The sequence below is a fragment of the Gadus macrocephalus genome, chromosome 8, assembly GCF_031168955.1.
Source record: "Gadus macrocephalus chromosome 8, ASM3116895v1".
Lineage (NCBI taxonomy): Eukaryota > Metazoa > Chordata > Actinopteri > Gadiformes > Gadidae > Gadus > Gadus macrocephalus.
In genome coordinates, this window is record NC_082389.1 from 7,655,264 (window position 1) to 7,676,503 (window position 21,240).

Genomic DNA, 21,240 nt, shown 5'->3' on the forward strand with positions numbered 1-21,240 from the left:
TCAGAAACATTGAACAACGTCCACACCGCAGACATATTGGCGCTTCCAGAAAAGCGTGTGCTGGCCGCCCTTTTTGTTTGCGTCATCACAAATTTCTGTTTCGGCCGTGATGTTTCGGTGATAAAAGTATTTCGGCGGCCGAAAATTCGGTGCATCCCTACCAAGGAATGTAGACATCAAATATTTGGGTTTATTATTGTTTGGAGAAGGCTCACGGGGCAGGTTTGAGAGTTGTAGAGATCAGCAGACAACGATTTAAAACAACAAATAAAACTCTCTCTCTGCTCTCTCCCTCCTGATGAATCTGAACCATTTAGTAGCGATGCATTCACGGCAGCTATTGTGTGTCACCTGCCTCTGTCAGCTGACAGCGGCAGGCATGCCGTCAAATCTTACCTACAGCACCTTTAAGTTGCGGACACACCAAGCGCGTACCTCGCGTACCATGTACGCGCGTAACTCAGCTAAAATGTTGCTTGACCATTTTGTGTCAAAAATGGTCCTACATACGCAGCTACGCGCCTGTGGTTGCGCTGGATTTAGGAGTCCGAGGAAGGAAACCCAAACGCCACCGTGTCTGGGTGCATGATAGAGCTTGAATCGGGTTAGATTAAATAATCTCGGATATAAATAACAATAATCGGGTTAAATAACTTCACATGGTGTGTCTGGTGTGTTTTCCAGCATTCGTAGTGTTGATCGGCAGAGAAATAGTCCGCCAAGACGTTGAGGTTGCTTAGCAACCAGAGACTCTGTCCATGTAAGTGAACGGAGCGTTCACTCTTCGTCATAACTATCAAACCAAACATCCTTCACATTCACAGAGTGAACATTATGAAAGTAAAATGCACATTTCTCGCTAAAAATGTTTCCATAAACGCATTTAATGGCGTAACTATGTTACTATTTCCACCCAGAATAAAGAAAGATGTCGGCCGTATGCTTCTGTGCAAGGGTCACTACTCTCTGCCAGTGACGTCGGGTCAAGCTCCACGCTGATTGGCTATTGCGGCTAAGTATCACGCGTATGAGCGTAAAAAGTTCAATTTTTTGAACTCCTCGCGTACACGCCTCATACGCCCCTAACGCGAGTAAAATGTTGCTTGGTACGCATGATACGCCTGTACGCACCTCATACGCGCGTAAACCAATGCTTCCCTATGGAAAAATTGCCGATTTTATACGCGTGGTACGCGGGTAACGCTTTTGGTGTGTCCGCACCTTAAGTCCAACACTATTAGTTAGCCTGGACTAAAAGTAAAACGTACCAGTCTGAAGACCTTTTCAGTTTCTGAGAAAATACCGCATCAAACAGATGCATCAAAAAAACATGCACTTAGGCAATGATGGTGGACATGAGGACAGACAGTGGCCCCACCTTCTCTGAAGGTACAGAGTTGGTTACAGATGGATCCAAACAGCTCGTCGTCTTTAAGGGTGCCGTCCTCAACCACTCTGCGCTCCACATACACCATCAGCTGCTTCTCCTTGGACGCACAGACGGGATTGGTGAACACAAGACATGTGACGTGCAAGTACTCGAGTACTCACGTACTCAAGTACTCGATCTGGATGTTTTCGTTGAATGACATTGCCTAGAGTTAAACGTTATTTGTTCAGTTATCTTCTTGACTCATTTCTTATTTGTTTCCTCATGAGTCCTACCTGGATAACTGACTGAAGCCCGGTTTTAGATCACCCGGTTCAATTAATGAGTTTCAAATTGCACTCGATCGCCCTAGATCTTGATCTTGAAGGCATTAGATAACCACAGATTCACATTTCTCTTTTGTGAGCAGTGCTCAAGTAGTACTTAAGTAGCACACAATATCACAGGAGTACTTCAAATTTACTGAAAACGCACATCCATAGTCAACATACACACGCTCCCCCAGTAAACACACACATCAGCTAGCAGGAGTGGACAGTAGGGCTGAAAGATTTGAGGAATAATATAATTGCGATAATTTCGACCAATATTGCGATTGTGATCCAGTATGTGACTTAGTTTTACAGTTCCTCATGTTCTGTATTGTTCACTAAACAAGCAATAAATCATTCTATAGCATGACCAACATAACATTGGAAGCAGTCAACATATAATTATGTACTTAAATACGAATCTTACAGATCTCCTGTCAGTAACAACGTTTTTGTACTTTGACCGATTAATCGGTCAGCCCCGTTGGACGGTATAGCGGACAGGGCAGCAGACGGTACCTCCACGAGGTAGCGGCAGAGTTCCTTGAAGGGCTCCACCAGGCTCTCGTCATGGATCTTCCTGATGACCAGCACGTTGGACGGGGGGTTGGTCCAGGTGAGCTTCTGGCTCGCCGGGTCCTGGATGTGCCTGGAAGGACACAACAAACAGTCAAAATCACACACGCACAAACACAAACACACACGCACCGATCATAGACACCGCAGGTACAGATTATAGGTTCAAAAGGGGTTCTAGGGTGGCACAAATAACAAACCAAATCTCAAGAAAGTAAAATATTAAATAAAATATTAAATAAAGTACTACGATGTAATTGTTGCAGATTTTCGGTTTGTTACACGTAGAATGTGGATAGGGTACGGTAGGATTTAGAATTGGATCACGCATTATTGTTAGATATCAACGTTAGAGATGAATGAGCATTACCTTCGGTCATCCATTCATTCATGTTAGATACAAGGTCCAAACTCCAAACAGAACACACTTTCGGTTTTTCTTCCATCTGCGTCTAAACAACTGCCTGTGAATCTGTAAATTCGTATCTCTCACCATGCGTGCCTCCTTCCCTTTGATTCGTTTGAATGGTAGATGGCAGACATGATGGTAAAGAGCTCAGAAAGTTTATTCTCAAACAGGTCCAAGGCTGTTGTGGTATGGCCTGACAAACTGACAATCCGGAATTTGTTGAGTCTTCAATGGACCGTCCCACTTACGGGCAGCACCCAATCACAGCTTGCCCATGCCCATTCTATGTTATCTTTTCTGACAGGGAAGTGTTGTGCAAGCTTCTGTGTCAATGTCCAAACAGGGCGAATCTAACTACAGAATCAAAACAATCAAAAACACGTCTTTCATGTGACGTTCTTTGTGTTCAAACCTAATGTGTTTGAACACTGTCATTACATCAGCAATCTTACATGACTGAAGTGGGATTGGGTAGAATACAGGCTTTGGGTCCAAAGTGGGTGGCAGGGTATGGTCCATGGAGAAAATGGGCTCTCCTGTAAAAGGGAAGTAAGAAGCAAAAATATATGGGTAGATGACAAATGGGGGTGAAACAGAAATTTTCAAAACAAACTTCTAAATTGCTTGAGAATTATATGAATTTGTAACGTTCAAATACTGACAGGTTTGAAACTGCTAGAGGTTAGCAGATTTTTTTTCTCATTATGGAATTTATTAAGCTTTTCACAAAGGTCCAGACTAAATTGACATGACATAACCATAAAATTCAAATATCTAGATGTTATTGATTTAAAATAAAAATAAGGTATGCTTAAATTTAAGAAGTTAACATTCAAATTCTGCGTATGAATTATTTTCACAGCAGTTTTTATCACTCGCTCCCGTGGATTATTTTGGTTATATTATGCAATGTTTTCAACTTAACATAATTATTAAAGCTAGTAGTAGTAGTAAAAAATATTTAATTGTTTTTGAAGTGATGTCACACCACAGGACGAAATGGGACACTATATGAACATTTATTGAATAATTTTGTAACAACAACAAGAGAAATTGGCCATTCTGGAGGCATCACTTATAGAACAAATGATCAGACCATAATGACAAATTGTTAGAGACAATATTTAAAATAAGATGTAGAAATTATTGTAGGTAGGATGTAGGTGAAATGGCAAACTTATGTGTTGAACATGAGCCAGTCCAGTTTGGTTTGTTTTGCAACTTGACCATAGGGCTCAGGCTCGGAAATTGTACCAACTATTTCACTCAGAGTAGTAAATACTATCCTCTTTGCAGGCCACTTGAAGGCATTCTTCTTCCCATGTTGGACAATACAGTTTACCTGTATTTCCTCTCCCTGCATTTTCAACAATTGGCCCACATATCGCTTCTATTCATATTTCACAATGATGATCTTTCCCACTTCCAACACGTCTTGGTCACTTTCAACATCTTCATCCAAGAAGGACAGGATAGGTGGTCATCTCTTGAGCTGGACTGTCAGTGGTCATTGTGACTTTGGTGAACTTGAAGCAGCCACACACTTTTGGATAGCTGCAGAAGCAACTTACTGCCCTATGAAACACCTCCCCTGGTGTGTACCTTTGCCTTTCACAGCTGGGAGGACAGGAGGGAGCAGTTTGTCAAATAATTCTATGTCCTATTCCTCTATGCATTTAATTAACCAGGTCTGCCACCCGCTTCAACCAAGCTCCAACCTTATCAGAAGCTCATTTTCCATGGCCCTGTTCACTGTAATTCCAAGCGAGACACTGGATCCCCCCGGTAAATGGCACAGTACTCAATAGGAAACAATTTGCCTTGTTGTGATAATGTGTCATAGGACCATCACTGATAAGGTGCAGTGACTCAAACTGTGTGTTATGCTGCATTTTCAAGCACACTCATCGTGCCTCAGAGATTTTGAGACGGTTGCAAAACTTTGAATGGCCATTTTTGTGTAGGCAACCACTGTATGTATGGTTACTTGGTTTATATTTCCACCAAAGTGGAAAGATTGAATTTCTGTGTTCAGTTTGCATCCATCATTTTCAGAGAAATCTACGTGCAACACCAAATAGTTTTCTTGCCATTTCCCCTTTAACTCCCTCCTTTTGGCTGTTTGGTGCATCAAATTAAATTGTTGGGATGCAATTGATTCCAGATGATGCTGGAAGGTCTCTGCCAGCTCTCCAAACTTGAAATAATCCCAATTTGAGTATTTCCTCAATCAAACGGCCTGTGCATACATTCTTGCACAGCTATTGCTTCTGTTGGCCTGGTCTCTGTTACGTGCTTGGGCCTGTAGCGGGCAAACTGCCGATAAGACATTTGCAGTGTGAAGCTAGATGCTTGGTTGTATTCGGAGGGTAGCTCACTCTAGGTATTGGTTATGGTTAGGGTTATTAGGGTTATTTTTCCGGCCTATGGTATCCCTTATCCCTGCCAAGAGCCTGCTGTTCTCATCCCTGGAAAGAAAGTTGCTGACTTGCTGTTTTTTTTGTGTTGGGGCTCTTTTCGGCGAAGGTCTGATGGTAGGTTGGCATGCTTTCTTAGCTTTATTCCAGCCGTGCTTTTGAACCCTCATCTTACTATTGACTTTTTCCATGCCATCCAGCATTGCTATTAGCTCCTTGTTTTTTCTTTCAAGCCTCTTCGTTTTTGCTGTCAACTTGGATTGAAAAACCTTTTTGGGGGGACTTGGAATTGGGGAAAGAGAACCATGAGCAGGAGAAAGATGAAATGGACTAAAGGACTAAAGGACTCATCAAGTTCTTCATGTGATGGGGGAGTGATGTCCAAAATGGCTGCCAGATCCTTCTTCTTCTTCTTCCTGTTCCTTGTTTTTGTATTCTTCTATTCCACACAAAGCTTTGCTCTCTTATGTTTTGGGAGGCTGGTTATGTTTCGTGGTTGGATTTCTCCTTTAGGTTTCTTTTCTTGATATCTGTTGATGGTACAGAGACAGCAGTTACAAATGATCACCTTAGAGAATGTTTAACCAACTCCATTTCCCTATTATAAACATATTCACTTACTTCTTCTCTCCCTAAGGATCTCCTCATGCTTGTCTTCATCCTGCGCTAACCTTTCCCAGTACCTCTTTGTCATTTCTTTGCTCATGCCTCAAACTGACAAAAATCACTTTAAAAACAATGATCAGGTAACTGTTAACTGTTGACTGTTGTGTTTAATATATGTTAAGTATATTTATAATATGTGTAATATTGATATTATGTGTTTAATATATATAGAGAAAGATATATTTATATGTATTTTTAATGTTAAAAAAATTGGGCAGTACAGTAACTGAATAAGTTCATTGTTTTAAACCAAAATATAATTCATTTTTAAAAATATTTATATTTTTTCTCGAGCTAGAGCAGTCACACCACAGGACTATCAAAAATGGACACGTTCAAAGTCTGACTGAAACTATGAAATGTATCAAATTTATAAGAGATTGACACTCACCTTTCAACCTTCTTAGCACATCGAAACTTCTGGGGAATATCCTGGTAGGGTGCTTGACTAATGGTGCGTTTCCACCGGTGGGTGCGGTTCGGTTCGCAAAGGTGCAGAACGGATCGTGTTTCCACCGCCAAAAGTGGGTGTTATCCGGACTGAGTCGTACTCGTCTCGCACTCGTCTCGCAGTACTTCTCCGCTTGGGTACTGAGAGGCCTGAAAGGGTGCCGGCAAGTTCGAGCTTCACAGGCCCTCCGTTGATTGGACGACAGTATCGTTACTTCCGGGCGACACAGGGATAAAAACAAACAAACAGTCCCCGTGAGGTATCATTCTGGACAATGGACATGTCTCGCAAAACTTTAACTTGGGCGAACACGGAGATGGAGAGGTTCCTCTGCATTCTTGGTAAGGAAGACGTGCAGAGGGAGCTTGATGGAGCAGTTTTTATTGTTTTTATTATATTTATTGTTTTTATTGAGCAGGCTACACCCTGTCGCGCTGCTATGATGTCACGATGTTTACGTAGCTGCCGCGGCGATCGACATAAGGCCTACCATAAGGGTACTGTCGACGGTGGAAACGCAACCTCGGAACTGGGCTGGGCTATACCGCCCCCTCACTACCGGACTGGGGCGAACTGAACCGAACCGCACCCTCCGGTGGAAATGCGCCATAAAAGGCCCCTATGGTCATCCAAGTAATTGCCATTCCAAAATCTAAATCTAAGTAAATATTATTTTAGTACTTTTTTGCATTTTGTAAACTTAAGTTAATTAGGTAAGTACGTACAAAATAATGCTAAGGCATTTATTAGCTGCTCCAAACATCTCTGCTTTATCTGACTAATATTTACATTTGATGAGTCATACATTTTACGGTCCCACCTCAGGGCATTTTGCATTTTCACCTTAAAAACTCAAATAAAAACACAAAACTTTTCCATTCAAAATCAAAATAAAGGGGACATATTATACCACCAGAGGCCTGTTTCAGGTAGCTGGTTTTGAGGCAACCCCGAGTTTGTTCGCTCTGAGTTAATGGAAACTCTGGGTTTTCCGTTTCAGGTAGCAGGTTCAGCGCAACCGAGAGTTAGTTGCTGCGGCAACATACGACGTGGGTCTAACCTGCTCGGGAGGTGGTTAGACCTACTCTGAGTTTGTTGTCCATAAGGCTGAAGGCAGCTCTCCGACAGAAGGAAGTGTTAGAAATGCCATGTCCTTTTCTACGAGAGCCTGCGGACGTAGAGGCTGCGATCCTCAGAGGGAATCTCCGTGAGGAACGATTATTAAGACGCCGGCTGGATATACTTTATTTTCCTGATAATATTCTTCACGAGCGCTATCGTTTTTCAGCGCAATCTATCATTTATTTAGACCACCTTCTCAGCCCCCATGTTAACTCTCAAACGCAGCGGGGGCATACTTTAAGTTAAATTTTTTTTTTTGTAACGCAATTAACGCATTTGCAGAATGATCCGCCCCGTGCATCCCACCCGCGCTGTAGCCTACTACAGTCACTTTAACGTTGTGGCTTTCCAATGATCAGAGTAGCTGACTAACCACGGACCTATAACTGCTGCAAGTCAAGAAACGCATATTAAGAATGCAGGGCAGAAAATACCCTGGTACTGCTTTTAACCAGATGCTTCTTCTCTACATGCACATGCTCAGCATAATCGTCTGCATTGTTCACGGGAGTAAAACCCTTTGAGTAAACTGTTCAACAAAATAACTTGTCCCACCACAGCCCGTGTTCTAATAAAGACAATCTACTTTTTATGAGGATTTCTTTATTTCCTGAAAGCACAAAAAAAGTCATTCATATTGGGTATGTTTTTAGAGCAGGGAACAGTAGGCCTATCCCAGTTTGCACCTCACCCACCTTTAACTTATGTTCCAAAATGTGGATCTCCAAAGCATCCTTTTGCATCTTTTGCCTAAGGTGGTCCATTTCCCAAGTCTGCTTTGTGTATTTGCTTTTCTAGATAGATTTTATGTAAGTCTTTGACTGGAAACTATAGGAATGCAAAAGATGAGATTGGATTTCACAGTGCCAAGTAGAGCGTTTCATTATAATTCCAGGGAGAATCTTACAGAGGTAAGCTGTGATTTAGAAGTGGATGGCCTCTCATTGGATTCGATTTCATCCTGTTTGAGAGAAAGAAGATGTCAGTTTTAAATTGTACAACGCTATCATCAACTTTTAGAGGTTATTTTTAAAAGGTGTTAACCTCAATAGGCCTTTCCTCTTCCCTTTCGAATGCTGCAGACAATGTTTCTCCATCATCTTCCTGTAATGACATTAACGGTTGTGTTCAGCAATTACCAAGACATTATTAATAATATGTGGAAGGTGAAGAATTGTTACAATTGCATGGAGGTTGGTGAGGAGCTCCCCCCAGGGATGCCCTCAGCCACAGGACCCATACTCTGTTGGCTGAGGGCCATCTCCTCAGCCTCTGTGAGGGCTGCAGAGGTGGACCCCCTCCAGTCTGCCGGGGCTCTGCTTTTTTTCGATTTGCTAACATGGAGGAAAATGTTACCCTAATATTCAGTAAGCGCTATTTTGAAGACTTATATATATATATATATATATATATATATATATATATATAATGCATTTTGCCTAGGAGTAGCCTTCTAATATATCTAAATCCTATTAAATATTGGCAGTGTTGGGGTGGCTGAGAAATGTACTACTTACATTTCCTGCTTAAATATAGGCCCATCACATGTTGAATATAGCTGTTAAATTAGGTAGAGCAGGCAAAACAGCACAATTGATTTGATTTCAATTAAACATTAGTTTACCTGTTTGAACCATATTTTTGTACTTCATCTTCATTTGCTGCCAAGTCCTCTTGGGGCAACTCGGGTTGTTCCTGCGTAAATTGACACACACACACACACACACACACACACACACACACACACACACACACACACACACACACACACACACACACACACACACACACACACACACACACACACACACACACAAATTACATATTGAATAAGTGGAAGATATTAAACTTTCCTCTTATTTTTATTTTATTTTACTAATTTATTTTACTCACGTATTGACTTGTTCAGCTATTTCCTGCCGAGCTCTCTCTCACGCTCTCGCTGCCGCGGAAGCAGTTATGCTCGGCATACGCGTTCATTAGAATTTCCAATTCCGTGGGGGAAAAGTAAGTGGATCTACGCTTTTGGTCCATGTTTGATCATGTTATCAGGGATCCATTGATGATGGCTCTTCATAGTCAACAGGCACGCCCTCAACCCAGAGTGAACATACTCAGAGTTTATTAACCCAACGATGATCACCTGTTCTGAAACCGAAAACCCAGAGTTGCTTTTCAACCCTGAACTCTGAGTCAACCAACTCAGAGCGCAGGATTAAACTCAGAGTATGTTAAACCAGCTACCTGAAACAGGCCTCAGGTGTGAGTGTGATTAGCCTCACCTGGTGGTACAATATGTCCCCTTTAAGTAAAATACTGTTATATATCACAATGCCAAATAATGGTTTAATGGGAAAATGCATTTAAATTAACATTTATGCTCATTACAAAAATATCATGCGTCACGTCATCTATTTGAAAATAAATGTCATTGAGCCCACTACAATGACCACAGTTTGGCAAAGTGTAGCACGTAGCAAATAGCGATGGGAACTTCGGCTCTTTTTAGGGAGCCGGGTCATTTGGATCAGCTCACCAACAAGAGCAGGCTCGTTCGGCTCCCAAACGGCTCTTCATATTACCACCTTTTATAATTCAGCCAAATGTAGCCCGTTTGACTTATGATTTGTATGCGTAGGCCTAAATATCACTTAAATTATTCAATACATCCTATTATTGTTCAAAAGTAAAAATAAAATTTTCTAATATCAATAAATTGCTGTAGCTGATGGTTTTCATATGAGCGCAACGCGCATTCCCACCCCTAGCTGCTTGCTTAAGGGTAAGATCCTTTTCTATCCCCACTTTATTGGTTGCATGCATGCACGTGACAGTCAGTCACTGCACACACGCATAGCATGCACGGAGCAACCGTAGCGCGGAGATCTTCATATCATTCTGCCTAGGCAAACTATATATATTAGGGATGGGCGTGAGGAATCGATTACTCGAGTACTCCTCGTTACAAATGAACTCGGTTGGTGGACAGGCAAACTCGAGTTTGCATATACACACACAAAGTTTTCTGAAGCAAATGTATCAATTTTCTGTGCGGCGCCACTAACGCATGCCGTGGGCACAAAGCAAATGAAATGTATCAAATTCCTGTGTGGCGCGTGCCGTGCCGTGTGCAGGCACGACAGAATTCAAAAAGTTAAGAGATGGCGGTTAAAGCAAAGCGCAGCGAAGAATTGAAATAGGCTACTTTAAAGAAATAGGAGATCATAAAGTGAAATGTAAAAGACCCGCAGCAACCAAGTGTGTCGGCTATTTTCACCGCCGCAAGACGCAGCTATCCCGGCCGTGTAGAGAAGATCACAACGCTGAGTATTTCCATAGTCCATTTGCTGCCGTTTTATTTGCAATGGTTAGGCTACTTGTTTCGTTTTTGTTTTTTTTAAACCGTTACAGGCCTTGGTTCGACGTGATTTAAATTGTGAGACGCATATTTATTTTTGTAAGGAAAATGTGTTTTGAACGTTTGCAAAAATAAATAATGAATACTCTGATAACTCTGACTGTTTTGATGGAGAATAAGCATTTCATGTTTGGTTGGTAATATTGCTGTTCATCATTAGGCCTATTCCTGCTGCAGATGCGTTGCATTCTATAAATAGATTTGATTAAACGAGTACTCGATTGATCCTCGAGGAATTCCTTCGATCACTCGAGTTTGGAATTTACTACTCGTGCCCATCCCTAATATATATATAGATATATATACAAAATAAAATAAAAGAAACGGCTTGCGGTCGGGAGCCGACTCCCATCGTTCACTGAAAAGAGCCGGCTCTTTGAACTGGCTCGTTCACGACCCACCCATCACCATCACTAGTAGCAAACCTCTTGGGAGAGCCATCGTCTGCCGGCTCTGTTGCGGTGCTGGTCTGGGCCGACTGCTCTCGTTGCCCGGGTAACCTCCGATACCCAGTCTCCTGGAGCGACGGTTGTGACTGTTCGCCCCCACGTGGCTGTGACCTCTTCCCCTCTCGCCGTCTCCTCGGCGACTTGGACCGACGCTCCCGGTGTTTGGAGGTCCTGGATGGCTGAGGCCCCTGCCCGCTGTGGCCTGACATGGTCACCCCGATTTTCTCAGACTCTGCCCGACTGTCCATATTATCTACATGGTAAAACAAAGACGGAATTCATATTTTAATAATTAAGTATTAATATTAAATTAATAAAAACAGACCAAGCAAGAGAAACATCACACATGGAAGGGTTTCTTCACGTGAAATATTATTGAATCGTAATCACAATGGTCGATATGTGATTATTTTAGTAAGATTGTTTTATGATATCATTGTATTGATTGGGATAGGAAGCAGTCATCGATAAGGCAACGATTATCTCTTCTTAAACCTACAGATCAACTTATTAAGTTGTATCTCGCTCATTATGGGAAATTATAATGCATGTTATGACTGTACACCATTAAATAAAGTCTTATATAAATATCGGTAAAATTATTACACAGCGACAACACTAATTATTTTAAGTACACTGAATCCAATACATGGTCATCAGCTCTCTGGTTGTTGTGAAGCTAGTGCGGAGCTAACAGACCCTCCGTGTCCGACCCTTCAGCTCGCCTCATGGGGTGTTTGTATCAGCTGCCAGCTCATCAGCAAGCGAGGAAAAGGGGATATCTCATAAATGAACCCTACCCAAGCAATAATAATGTTTTGTTAAAGGCGAAACATTGTCGCCAAATTCAGAAGCAGATAGCAAGAAAAGCCAACATCCAAACGGAAGTGATGTTTTCGATGGACGATTAGTCAAGGATAGAGAAGCCAGACACGGGGTGGAACAGCGCCGCTTCTGCACCTGGTGTTCATATTTTGCATTCCCGGGAAAGCGGGCATAAAGGGGCCAAAAAACACACATGTTTTTTGTAACCCTTTCATATGTTTTATGTAACGAACTAAGGGGATAGCATACATTCTAAACCTAATCTCCTTACATTTTGACCTGATGAAAAACCTTTTGATAAAGGCCTACTAATTGAAAGTGTAAACCGATTTGGTATATAGGCTCTATGGTTTTCTTGAATGAGGATTATAGTAGGCCTAACTGTAGATTTTAAGAACTACTAACCTCTGGAAAACTACTACCATAGTTATTGGCGAGTTTCAGCCGCATACTACACATTTGCATCTTGTTTTAATGTCAACGCGAGACAAGAAAATATGCAAATTCTTACTTTGGTTGTGTCTGATACACAACTTTGCATCTCAGCTGAATGAAGGGAATTCACTCCTTGTCAAAGTAAGGCACTAATCAATTATTAACTAATGTACTTGTGTGTACAAATCACAGGGGATCCGTAATAGACCATGTTGTAGCATGGATTAAACCAATATAAATTATTATTGGCAATCACTTTTACCCTTTTATTACAGACACTGCGATTTTAGTTTCGTATTATGGAAATAGAAAAATGAAAAATAAAATAGTGGATAATGTAGGTTGTCTGGATAATTGTAGGCGCTGCACCACACCTTGCTCCCACCTTCCCACTCATCGGCTGAGGCGGAGCCAATAAACCGGTTGAATCTAGCCAGTCAAGGTTCAAATATGATTAATGTTTACCTTGCCGTTTGGAACGTGTGACTTGGACGTAGACGATGCACTTGAGGCTGTATGAGGAAAGTCTAGACCATTGCATTAAGTAAGGTGAATTCCCTAATGTTTTATTATTTCTTTCAATTTGCATATTTGGCCGTGCCCTGCCGTACTTTGCCGCGCTGGTTTGCCTTTCCACTACCAGTATAAACGCGCCTGTGCCGTGCCCCGCCGCGCCCGACCTTGACCGAGTTTGCCCGAGATGGACCATCCTCAAAGTGGGCTGCTGTGACGTCAGCCCTGGTTGCCTTTCAATATGTAGGAATAAAGACCTATAAAATAATAAACGGCATATAAATGCACGACGAGTGTACGGCTACCGTTCTCAACAGCATATTTCTTTATTAGTCGTTCGTTAAGCCTATTTAAGGGTTTATCAGCTAAGGGTAATGAAGGTTTAATAGAACAAGCAATAGGCCAAGCGCGTCATCGGTTAAAGACAGACCTCCAAGCGGGAAGGCGGTTGTTATAAAGAACGCAAATCCCAGCCACGCTGTGATTTACATTTCAGTACCGTGCCAAGCCAGCCCTCTATTAAACGAGACAGGCTGTAAAATAATGTTGGTTTGACTGGGCATATTTGAAAAGGTAGGCCTATTTCCCACTAGCCTCATGGGAACAAGACCAATGTGCGACCTCGAAAAAAAAGATCCAAAGGTAGAAACCGAACAAACAAACAAAATACATTGTTTTGATGAACAGGTCGAAGTATAATTTAGGACCATTGAATTCCTCGATTCCCTTATTTTAGTTGGACCAAATGGGTTCCAGCCCCCTCCCCTGGTGCTTAGGCATGGTATTCCAGTCTTTTTTTTACTTTTCGCTGTTCCGTACTGTTCTCTCTCTTCCTCTGCGATAGCTCTGGTTTGGCAGTTGGTCTGCTGCACAATGGGTGATACATTTATTGGTATCTTTCTGGCAAGCCACACCGTGTCAACATAGGCTGCTGGAAGGAAGGCTGCACCCCTTCGGTTTAAAATCCTGCTCAACGTCGCAAAAAAAGGCAATAGGCCTACATGATGATGGAAGCTATTGTTTAGGTGACCTGCATGAGGGCAACAAAAGGTAAACTGAATACATTACATGTGTTGTCTTTGTGTCTCTCATTGGGTCCCGTCTTGTCTTTTGTGAGTGGACTAGTTCACAAAAAATGAGTTTGGAGAGATCGAATTATTTATTGCTGGTCGTGACAGCTGCAGTCTGCTTTAGCAGGTGCTGGATACAGGGCATACAGCAGTATGCAGACACCTGTCCTCTAGGCTAGGCCGAGTAGGGTTTTCTCAACATAAAGGGCCTACAGAAGAACAGATTTAAAGTAGTCCTTGTTAATTGCGGTCTCTCTGTGTTGTTAACAAGAAAGTTGGGTGTAAAATTCGTTCAACTAGTTTTTAACGTACAATGAACCAAATAGAAAGCTTTTTTTCTTTTTTTTTCTATTTAGGGCAAATAAAAGATGACATATATATTTCAATAATTTATGTTTTTGTACTGCTTCCTGGAATATGAATTGCTTATTATGAATAGGATAACAAAGATCTCTCTATTTCTATAAAGTACAGATTTTTGCATTGTGGATCCCATGCTAAAGGATAGCTATGGTCAGTGTGCTTGAGTGACGCAGAGCAACAAAACAGGGATGAAGAGTAATATTGAAAAATTGTCGTTCATTGTTTATGGACAGACTGCCAACAGGGCTTAAGTTCACATTCTGATGCTCCCCATGGGAATTCTGACTATACCAAAAAAGGCGGAACAAAATTGGAGCAACCAATTCCCAGTTTCCTCTCTCTGCTTCCGTGTTCTAAAGTCAATAATTGAAAGAGGATCATTATTATTCTCCTCTATAGGTGTGTAACACTCGGGCAGAGCTCAGCTAAACCATGCACATTTCAATCCCCTCCATCCTCGTGTCTCTCGGGGTGAAGTGTCTCCTGAACTGGGTGATGGTGGTCTCCCAGAAAAAGGGGAACGTCTGCCGAGGCTTCATGGGGGTCTTCGGCGTGTCCCTGGCGCTGGTCGACACCGTTCTGACCCTGTCCCTGACAGCCCTCCACTTCCAGGCTGACGGAGTTCTCTTGGGCGTGCGTCTCACCAGGCATCACGTGTGCCTGCTGTCTCAGCTCGCCGGAAAGATCTACGGCGTGTTGCAGTGGCCCGTGGTGGTCCTGGGCTTCCTGGATTGTTATGTGACGTTGAGTGGCCAGGGGACATCCACCACCACCACCACCACCGCCACCATCACCGCCAGGCTCCACAGGGTGGCCCCTGTACCTGCAAGCACACTGCTGTGGTGCTCAGCCCTGATTTACCTGTTTTTGCTGTCAGATTTCTACCCGGCGTTGGGCGAAGAACACCCATACCAACTGCACCGATGCTGGGTCTTCCTGTCGTCCCAGGTCCTTCATGTCGGCACGGTGATCGTCCTGGCGGTTGCCTGTGTGCTGGCATACGTGCACAAAGAGCCCAGGAGGACTGTCAGGCACTTTAGACCTCGGCTGCCGTCGCCCGGAGAGCCTCTGACGGAGAGGGACCGCGGAGCTCTGTCCAGGAGGGATGTTGTTCAGCAGGCCTTGGCGACACTTCTTGACACGTGGACTTGGTTCCTGGTGGGGCTGGCGGCTCTTTTGCTGCTGCTGCCGGTCGGAATACCGGGGTACCTGAGTCTGAATGTACCCTGGCTCTGTTTCCTGAACAGTGTTTTGACAGCAGTGGTTCTAAGCGCAAGCTGTCCAGCCTCCAGGCTAACACGAGGCCTGGCCGCATTTCCGCTGGACAGCTTCTGTGACTGGAGACTTGGTTGTGCTACGGGGACAAATGGAACATAGCGACCATGCAGCATCACAAAGGGGAAGCACAGACCGGCAAACCTCAAAGCTGCATAGAAGGCAGCAAAGGGGGGGTGGGAACTGACACACCTAATAAAAGTGTTAATGGTCTAATCATGGACACACAACATTTTTTAGATGATATGTTACTCTTGCTTTTGTATTTTTCCTTGAGGACTACAGGAATGTACCGTTTGGCTTTATACTATTTTGGTCGAGTCAAAGTGCCTTATAAGGACATTCAGAGGGAGACATAGCTGAAGGCCGGATGTGGTTGTTTGCATCAGACTGTTGAGTGGAAACTTGATATTTCTCTCTCTCTCTATATATATATATATATATATATATATATTTGTTCTATATGACATATATATACATATTATATATATATATATATATATATATATAGAGAGAGAGAGAGAGACAGAGACTGAGCGAGAGAATTTAATCCTGCAACTGCAGACAAGTTGTGTAATGTGATTGGGATTCTAATAAAAACTTTTATCAAAACTTTTATTTTTTCATATACCTTGAAAATGTGCCTGTTGATCCATGTATTGCTTACTTTATAGCACAAACTGGTTGAGTGTTAAAATCCTATCCAAATATTTGATGGTTAGGCCTTTATTTCGACTTTATAAGCAGGAGTCTAAGGCCATGGGTTGAAGTTACGTTAAATGAACATATATCTAATCCAATTAACAGAGAAAGTTAAAGGAATTAATTCATGCCGTCTTAAGGAAGAGAAATCATGTGAAATAAATGTTTGTGTACGTGATGCGAAACACTGATGTTAAAAAGGTAAGAAAGACAACACAACATCACTATGACACTACAGAACTTTACTTGAATTTGATCCAAGTGCATTGTCTATACAGGATATATTTACAGTATGTGAAATCAGGGCAGGGCAAAAATATTGATGTCAACAAAAAAAGGAAGAAAAAAAAAACACTAGATACAACTGAGGTATTAGCTAAAAGCATTTACAGGTATGTCATTTTCTAGTAAATATGAATCAGGATAAACGGTTAGAGATGCAGTGTCGTCTGCTTATAAAACAACTTTTTTTTTCTTCAATATATCACAACATGAGGTAGGAGAACAGTGTCTCGATTCATGCAAGAACAAACGCCTCATCACACGGCTTGGCAACAACGTATGCAACGGTCATACACGGACACTGCTGTTTCACTTTCAGAAGAGCATCGAGGGAGAGTCAAAGAAAAAGAAAATGAACAAAGCCATAAATATATTCATATATATATTTTGTTGAAATCTTTCTAGTAGTTTGTATGTCGGTAAGGGTGTATAAAATAAAAAAAAACAGTGTGCCCTTTTCCTAGTTACCAGTCGCGCACGCGATGCATACACTCGAACGCAGCCTTGTTTGTGCTAGCTCCCTCTCTCTCTGTCATAATGAACGTCATAATGCTGCTGGCAGGAAACGTTCGGCCAGCAAAAGCCACGCCCAGCATCAACAGTTCAGAGGTCACCTTGCATGTGCGTAGAGGGAGTCGGAGATAGAGTGTTGTCTTGTTAAGATGCCATTATGGCCTTTACCACCGTGTGGTGGTCGGGGGAGGGGGAAGGGGGTTGGTGCGGACCCGCCATTCAAATGGCCAGGTAAAGCGTACCTTTATCTCAGTGAGTAAGGTCAAAGTCTACACCCCTATAGAAACTCTGTACAAAGCATAGCCAACATCCTACCACCCACCACCACAGGGTGCTGGTGGACCCAGCACATTGTTTTACAAGTTACTCCTAATCTTTTACATAATGTCTCATTTTTCATCTTTCAGTCCATTTTCTCAGCATCACATACAATGGATGCAGATATAAAGCGACCCCTCCTGGTTCAAAATGGAACTGTCATGAAGGAAAAAATATGAAAACGCAGGGATACATCAGACATACCCCTTAATTTTTTTTTTTTAAAGAAACGGGTAACTTAAGTTGACTGCTGAAGGAGGTAATTGTGGCATGAGCAACACTAATACTGATAACAGTGTGAGCAATGTCATCTCAAAAACACCATTCTCTGATAGCACATACCGTGTGTGTGTGTGTGTGTGTGTGTGTGTGTGTGTGTGTGTGTGTGTGTGTGTGTGTGTGTGTGTGTGTGTGTGTGTGTGTGTGTGTGTGTGTGTGTGTGTGTGTGTGTGTGTGTGTGTGTGTGTCAGATGGTGCGACAGCAGGCCACAGATACAGGAGCCCCTCCATTTTCAAACAGCTCACCGTGTAGACAAATTGCCCCTACCCTCCCACAAACACACACACGAACGCTCAAAGATCCATACTGTATCCAAATCACGCAGCCCTTCATTTTGAAGGCCTCCTCTTTTCTCTCTTATAACCCATTCTCTTTTAAAGATCGATTTAAAAAAATTAGATGGATATAGATATATCTATATCTATCCATATATCTCGATATAGATATAGATATAGATAAAGGCCATCCACCTTAAGTGAAAGTGTCATCATGCATGTGAATATAGTCAATAGCGTGTGCCTTTGCCAAGGTGGGGGACACCGTGAACATTTTAAAAACAGATCAAATTTCTATTCAACAGGGTTCAACAAAACACAATTTTGATTGAAAACATGCAAAAAAAAAAGTAAATCTCAATTTCCAAATGCAATATTTTTTTTCTTAACATTTTTTTATTTTTACTTAGGGCAGGGGTTCAGCTGCCTTAAAACAAATCCTGGAGCTTAATAAATTACAATTTAACAATCTATCAAGATGAAATCCACAAAAGAAAGAAAGAAAAGGATCAGTTAAGAAAAGGGTGGAGAACTGTGAGAACGCAGACCTTTCTTTTCCTATTTTCACCTGCGTGTTCTTTCCCACATCTCAGAACAAAATTATGCTTTCCATTCCGCACACCAACTGATGCTTGTCGCCGATGGCAACAGTGAAACTCTGGCTTCATGTTTTTTTTTTTCGTTTTTTTCTCAACTTGGGGTACAAAAGGAAAAAGAAGAAAAAAAATCGGAGGCAACTTCAAGCCTCGAATATCCGTTGTGGTCCAGCTATTATAACCTTTTGAAGATTATTTATATAAGAACATAGTTAATATATTAATGACTAGTGTATGTACAAAGTGAATATAAATCTTTAGTTACTACATTAAATATCTTTTTTTTCCCTCATAATTCATCAGGAGAAATGTATGGATGAAGGTTTCGAGGGTACATTAGTCGTGGAGATTCGCTCTCCTGCAGGAACCATGTCGGTCACAGCAGCAGCGGGGAACACCTGTGTCGTGCACTCTCTATGGCTGTCTTCCAATCCCCAACCGGCCACTGCGTGGGCATTACAGTCTGCCATTAAGATAGGATCACTGTGTATGAACGTCTGCGTTCTGAGGGCCGGAGCACAGTGGAATGTCTACCAATTTGCATTTAGAACAGAAGCGTAGAAAAAGAAAAAAGCTTCAGTTAAGCCAAGGCCAATCCCCTTCTGTTAAAACAATTATTTGTACACACGCTCGCACAGATACACACACACACACACACACACACACACACACACACACGCTCGTGCTTGCGCTTGCTCGGATCGCCTTGAAGGAGATAAAAAGCACTTTTTGCCTGGCAACTGACTCAATAACAGTCTCTCTCTCCCTCAGTTGGAATGTCTGCTCGCCCTCTTGGGCGTGTAGAGAACACTGTGCCGAGCTCGCCGCTGCATCCAGAGGGGATGCCGAGCTGAAGCTGCTTCTGTGTGTGTAGAAGACAGAGAGGGGGGAGCGGGGGGGGGGGGGAGTTTTCCAGAAAGGGGGCAGTAGTAAATATAGGGGGCCCCCGGGGATCTAGTACAGAAGCCCCAAACCCCTACACTCCCCGCCTCCACCACCGCCTCTACCCAACAACAACAGCTGCCTCTCTTTCTGGCGGCACCGACATAAAAGGGGGCACCCCCAAACCCCCCGTGGGTGCAGGGCCACCCAACCAGCCGCCCGGAGATAGAGCTGAAAAGAGAGAGAGAGAGAGAGAGAGAGAGAGAGAGAGAGAGAGAGAGAGAGAGAGAGAGAGAGAGAGAGAGAGAGAGAGAGAGACCCCCTACGCGCCGGGCCCTCTGTTTCGCCTCTCTTCCGCTCGCCGTTACAGTTTGTTCAGTCAGGCGGGATAACGGCAGGCAGTATGCGCCCCCCCCCGCCCCTGCTATAACTCGAGGGCCGGGAGGGACAGCGCAACTGTTTTTCACCTGGGAAGCGCATACCCCCAGCGAGACGACGCTCAGACAAACGCCACCCGCTAACAACTGCCCAATAATACCCCATGCGGAGATGAAAAAAAAAAAAAGGGGGTAAAAAAACCCTGCATTGACCGACCCTGAAGCTTTGATCAGCTTATGGGAACGCCGGCCCCCTTTGTGAGCTCTGAATGCAGGGACTGCAATTACACACTTGCATGTGTGTGTAAGTATATTGTAATGTGGGGAGACACGTACCCAACCCAAACCCTCCTCCCTTCCCGCCCCGCCGAATCTCGCAGGCATTCAAAACAAGATTACGGGGGGGGGGGGGGGTTCTATCCAGTAATATTATTTTCAATTCGTTTTTACACATTGAAATTACTTTTTTGACGTTTTTTTCTTGCGGTCGAGTGCACGTTCAATTGTTAGTTATTTTATTGGTCAGGGGCGGAAGCAGGGGGAAGTGGTGAGTGTGTGTGTGTGTGTGTGTGTGTGTGTGTGTGTGTGTGTGTGTGTGTGTGTGTGTGTGTGTGTGTGTGTGTGTGTGTGTGTGTGTGTGTGTGAGAAAGAAAAAAAGAGTGATCCCTGACAAAACAGGGGCACAGTGATAACTGTCTGGTGGATCACCGCCAAGGCGAGAGAGGACCGGGGTGGGGGGTGGGGGGGCCCAACGGTCGTCTCACCTACACACGAGACCCCCCCCCCCCCCCCCGCGCACGGTGAGAGGTCTGGGAGAGAGACTCTGGGAGGCGGGGGGTGGAGGGGAAACAGAAGGTGATGAAGTGGGGAGGCCAGACGGACTGTTTGGTCTACGGCGGGGGGCCATGGCGCTGCCCAGCACTCAGACCGGGAGAGGGAGGAGGAGAGAGAGAGAGAGAGAGAGAGGGAGGGAGAGAGAGATGGCTAGTCTGAACTAGACAGTGATCCAAACCAGGGGACCGGCCAGTAGCTACGTCAAATTCACTTGCACTTTTAAAAACTCACTCGCTCCACACTGTCGGCATATTTTCATGAGGTTAAGTTGACTGCTGAAGGTTGATTTTCTATTTTATACAATAAATGTTTTTGTCCCACCCCCTCCCCATCACCCCAGCCCCACTATATAAGCTTGGATGTTCTTTTTTTTTTTTTTACTTTGTCGTAATACACATCTAGAACTCATGTTTCTTTCTTTGCATTGTATAAAGGAAAATAAAATGCGGGAAAAAAAGAAAAGATAGAACTGCACATCGTTAAAAGGGTCC

The 21,240-nt window shown here is 43.2% G+C and overlaps 2 protein-coding genes across 3 annotated transcripts in view; one reads left to right on the plus strand and one right to left on the minus strand.

Annotated features, from left to right (window-relative positions):
• The window catches only part of nadkb (NAD kinase b), a 17,266-nt gene extending 5,135 nt beyond the window's left edge, over positions 1 to 12,131 (minus strand). The window contains exons 1-5 of the mRNA XM_060058582.1: positions 11,909 to 12,131; positions 11,186 to 11,462; positions 3,139 to 3,222; positions 2,221 to 2,350; positions 1,379 to 1,487 (exon numbers count right to left, since the gene is read on the minus strand). Coding sequence (XP_059914565.1) covers positions 1,379 to 1,487; positions 2,221 to 2,350; positions 3,139 to 3,222; positions 11,186 to 11,462; positions 11,909 to 11,939 — 631 coding nt within the window. The 5' untranslated portion in view covers positions 11,940 to 12,131. The remainder of the gene's footprint in view (positions 1 to 1,378; positions 1,488 to 2,220; positions 2,351 to 3,138; positions 3,223 to 11,185; positions 11,463 to 11,908) is intronic.
• Positions 12,132 to 12,918: 787 nt separating this feature from the next.
• On the plus strand, positions 12,919 to 16,163 carry gpr160 (G protein-coupled receptor 160). 2 transcript variants are annotated; one of them, XM_060058538.1, is made up of 2 exons: positions 12,919 to 13,018; positions 14,815 to 16,163. In XM_060058538.1, the coding sequence occupies exon 2, from the start codon at positions 14,848 to 14,850 to the stop codon at positions 15,790 to 15,792; it is 945 nt and encodes a 314-aa protein (XP_059914521.1). In that variant the 5' UTR covers positions 12,919 to 13,018; positions 14,815 to 14,847; the 3' UTR covers positions 15,793 to 16,163. The 2 variants fall into 2 exon arrangements, with proteins under 2 accessions (XP_059914521.1, XP_059914520.1); XM_060058537.1 differs by lacking the exon at positions 12,919 to 13,018 and adding an exon at positions 13,323 to 14,032.
• The last annotated feature ends 5,077 nt before the right edge of the window (positions 16,164 to 21,240 follow it).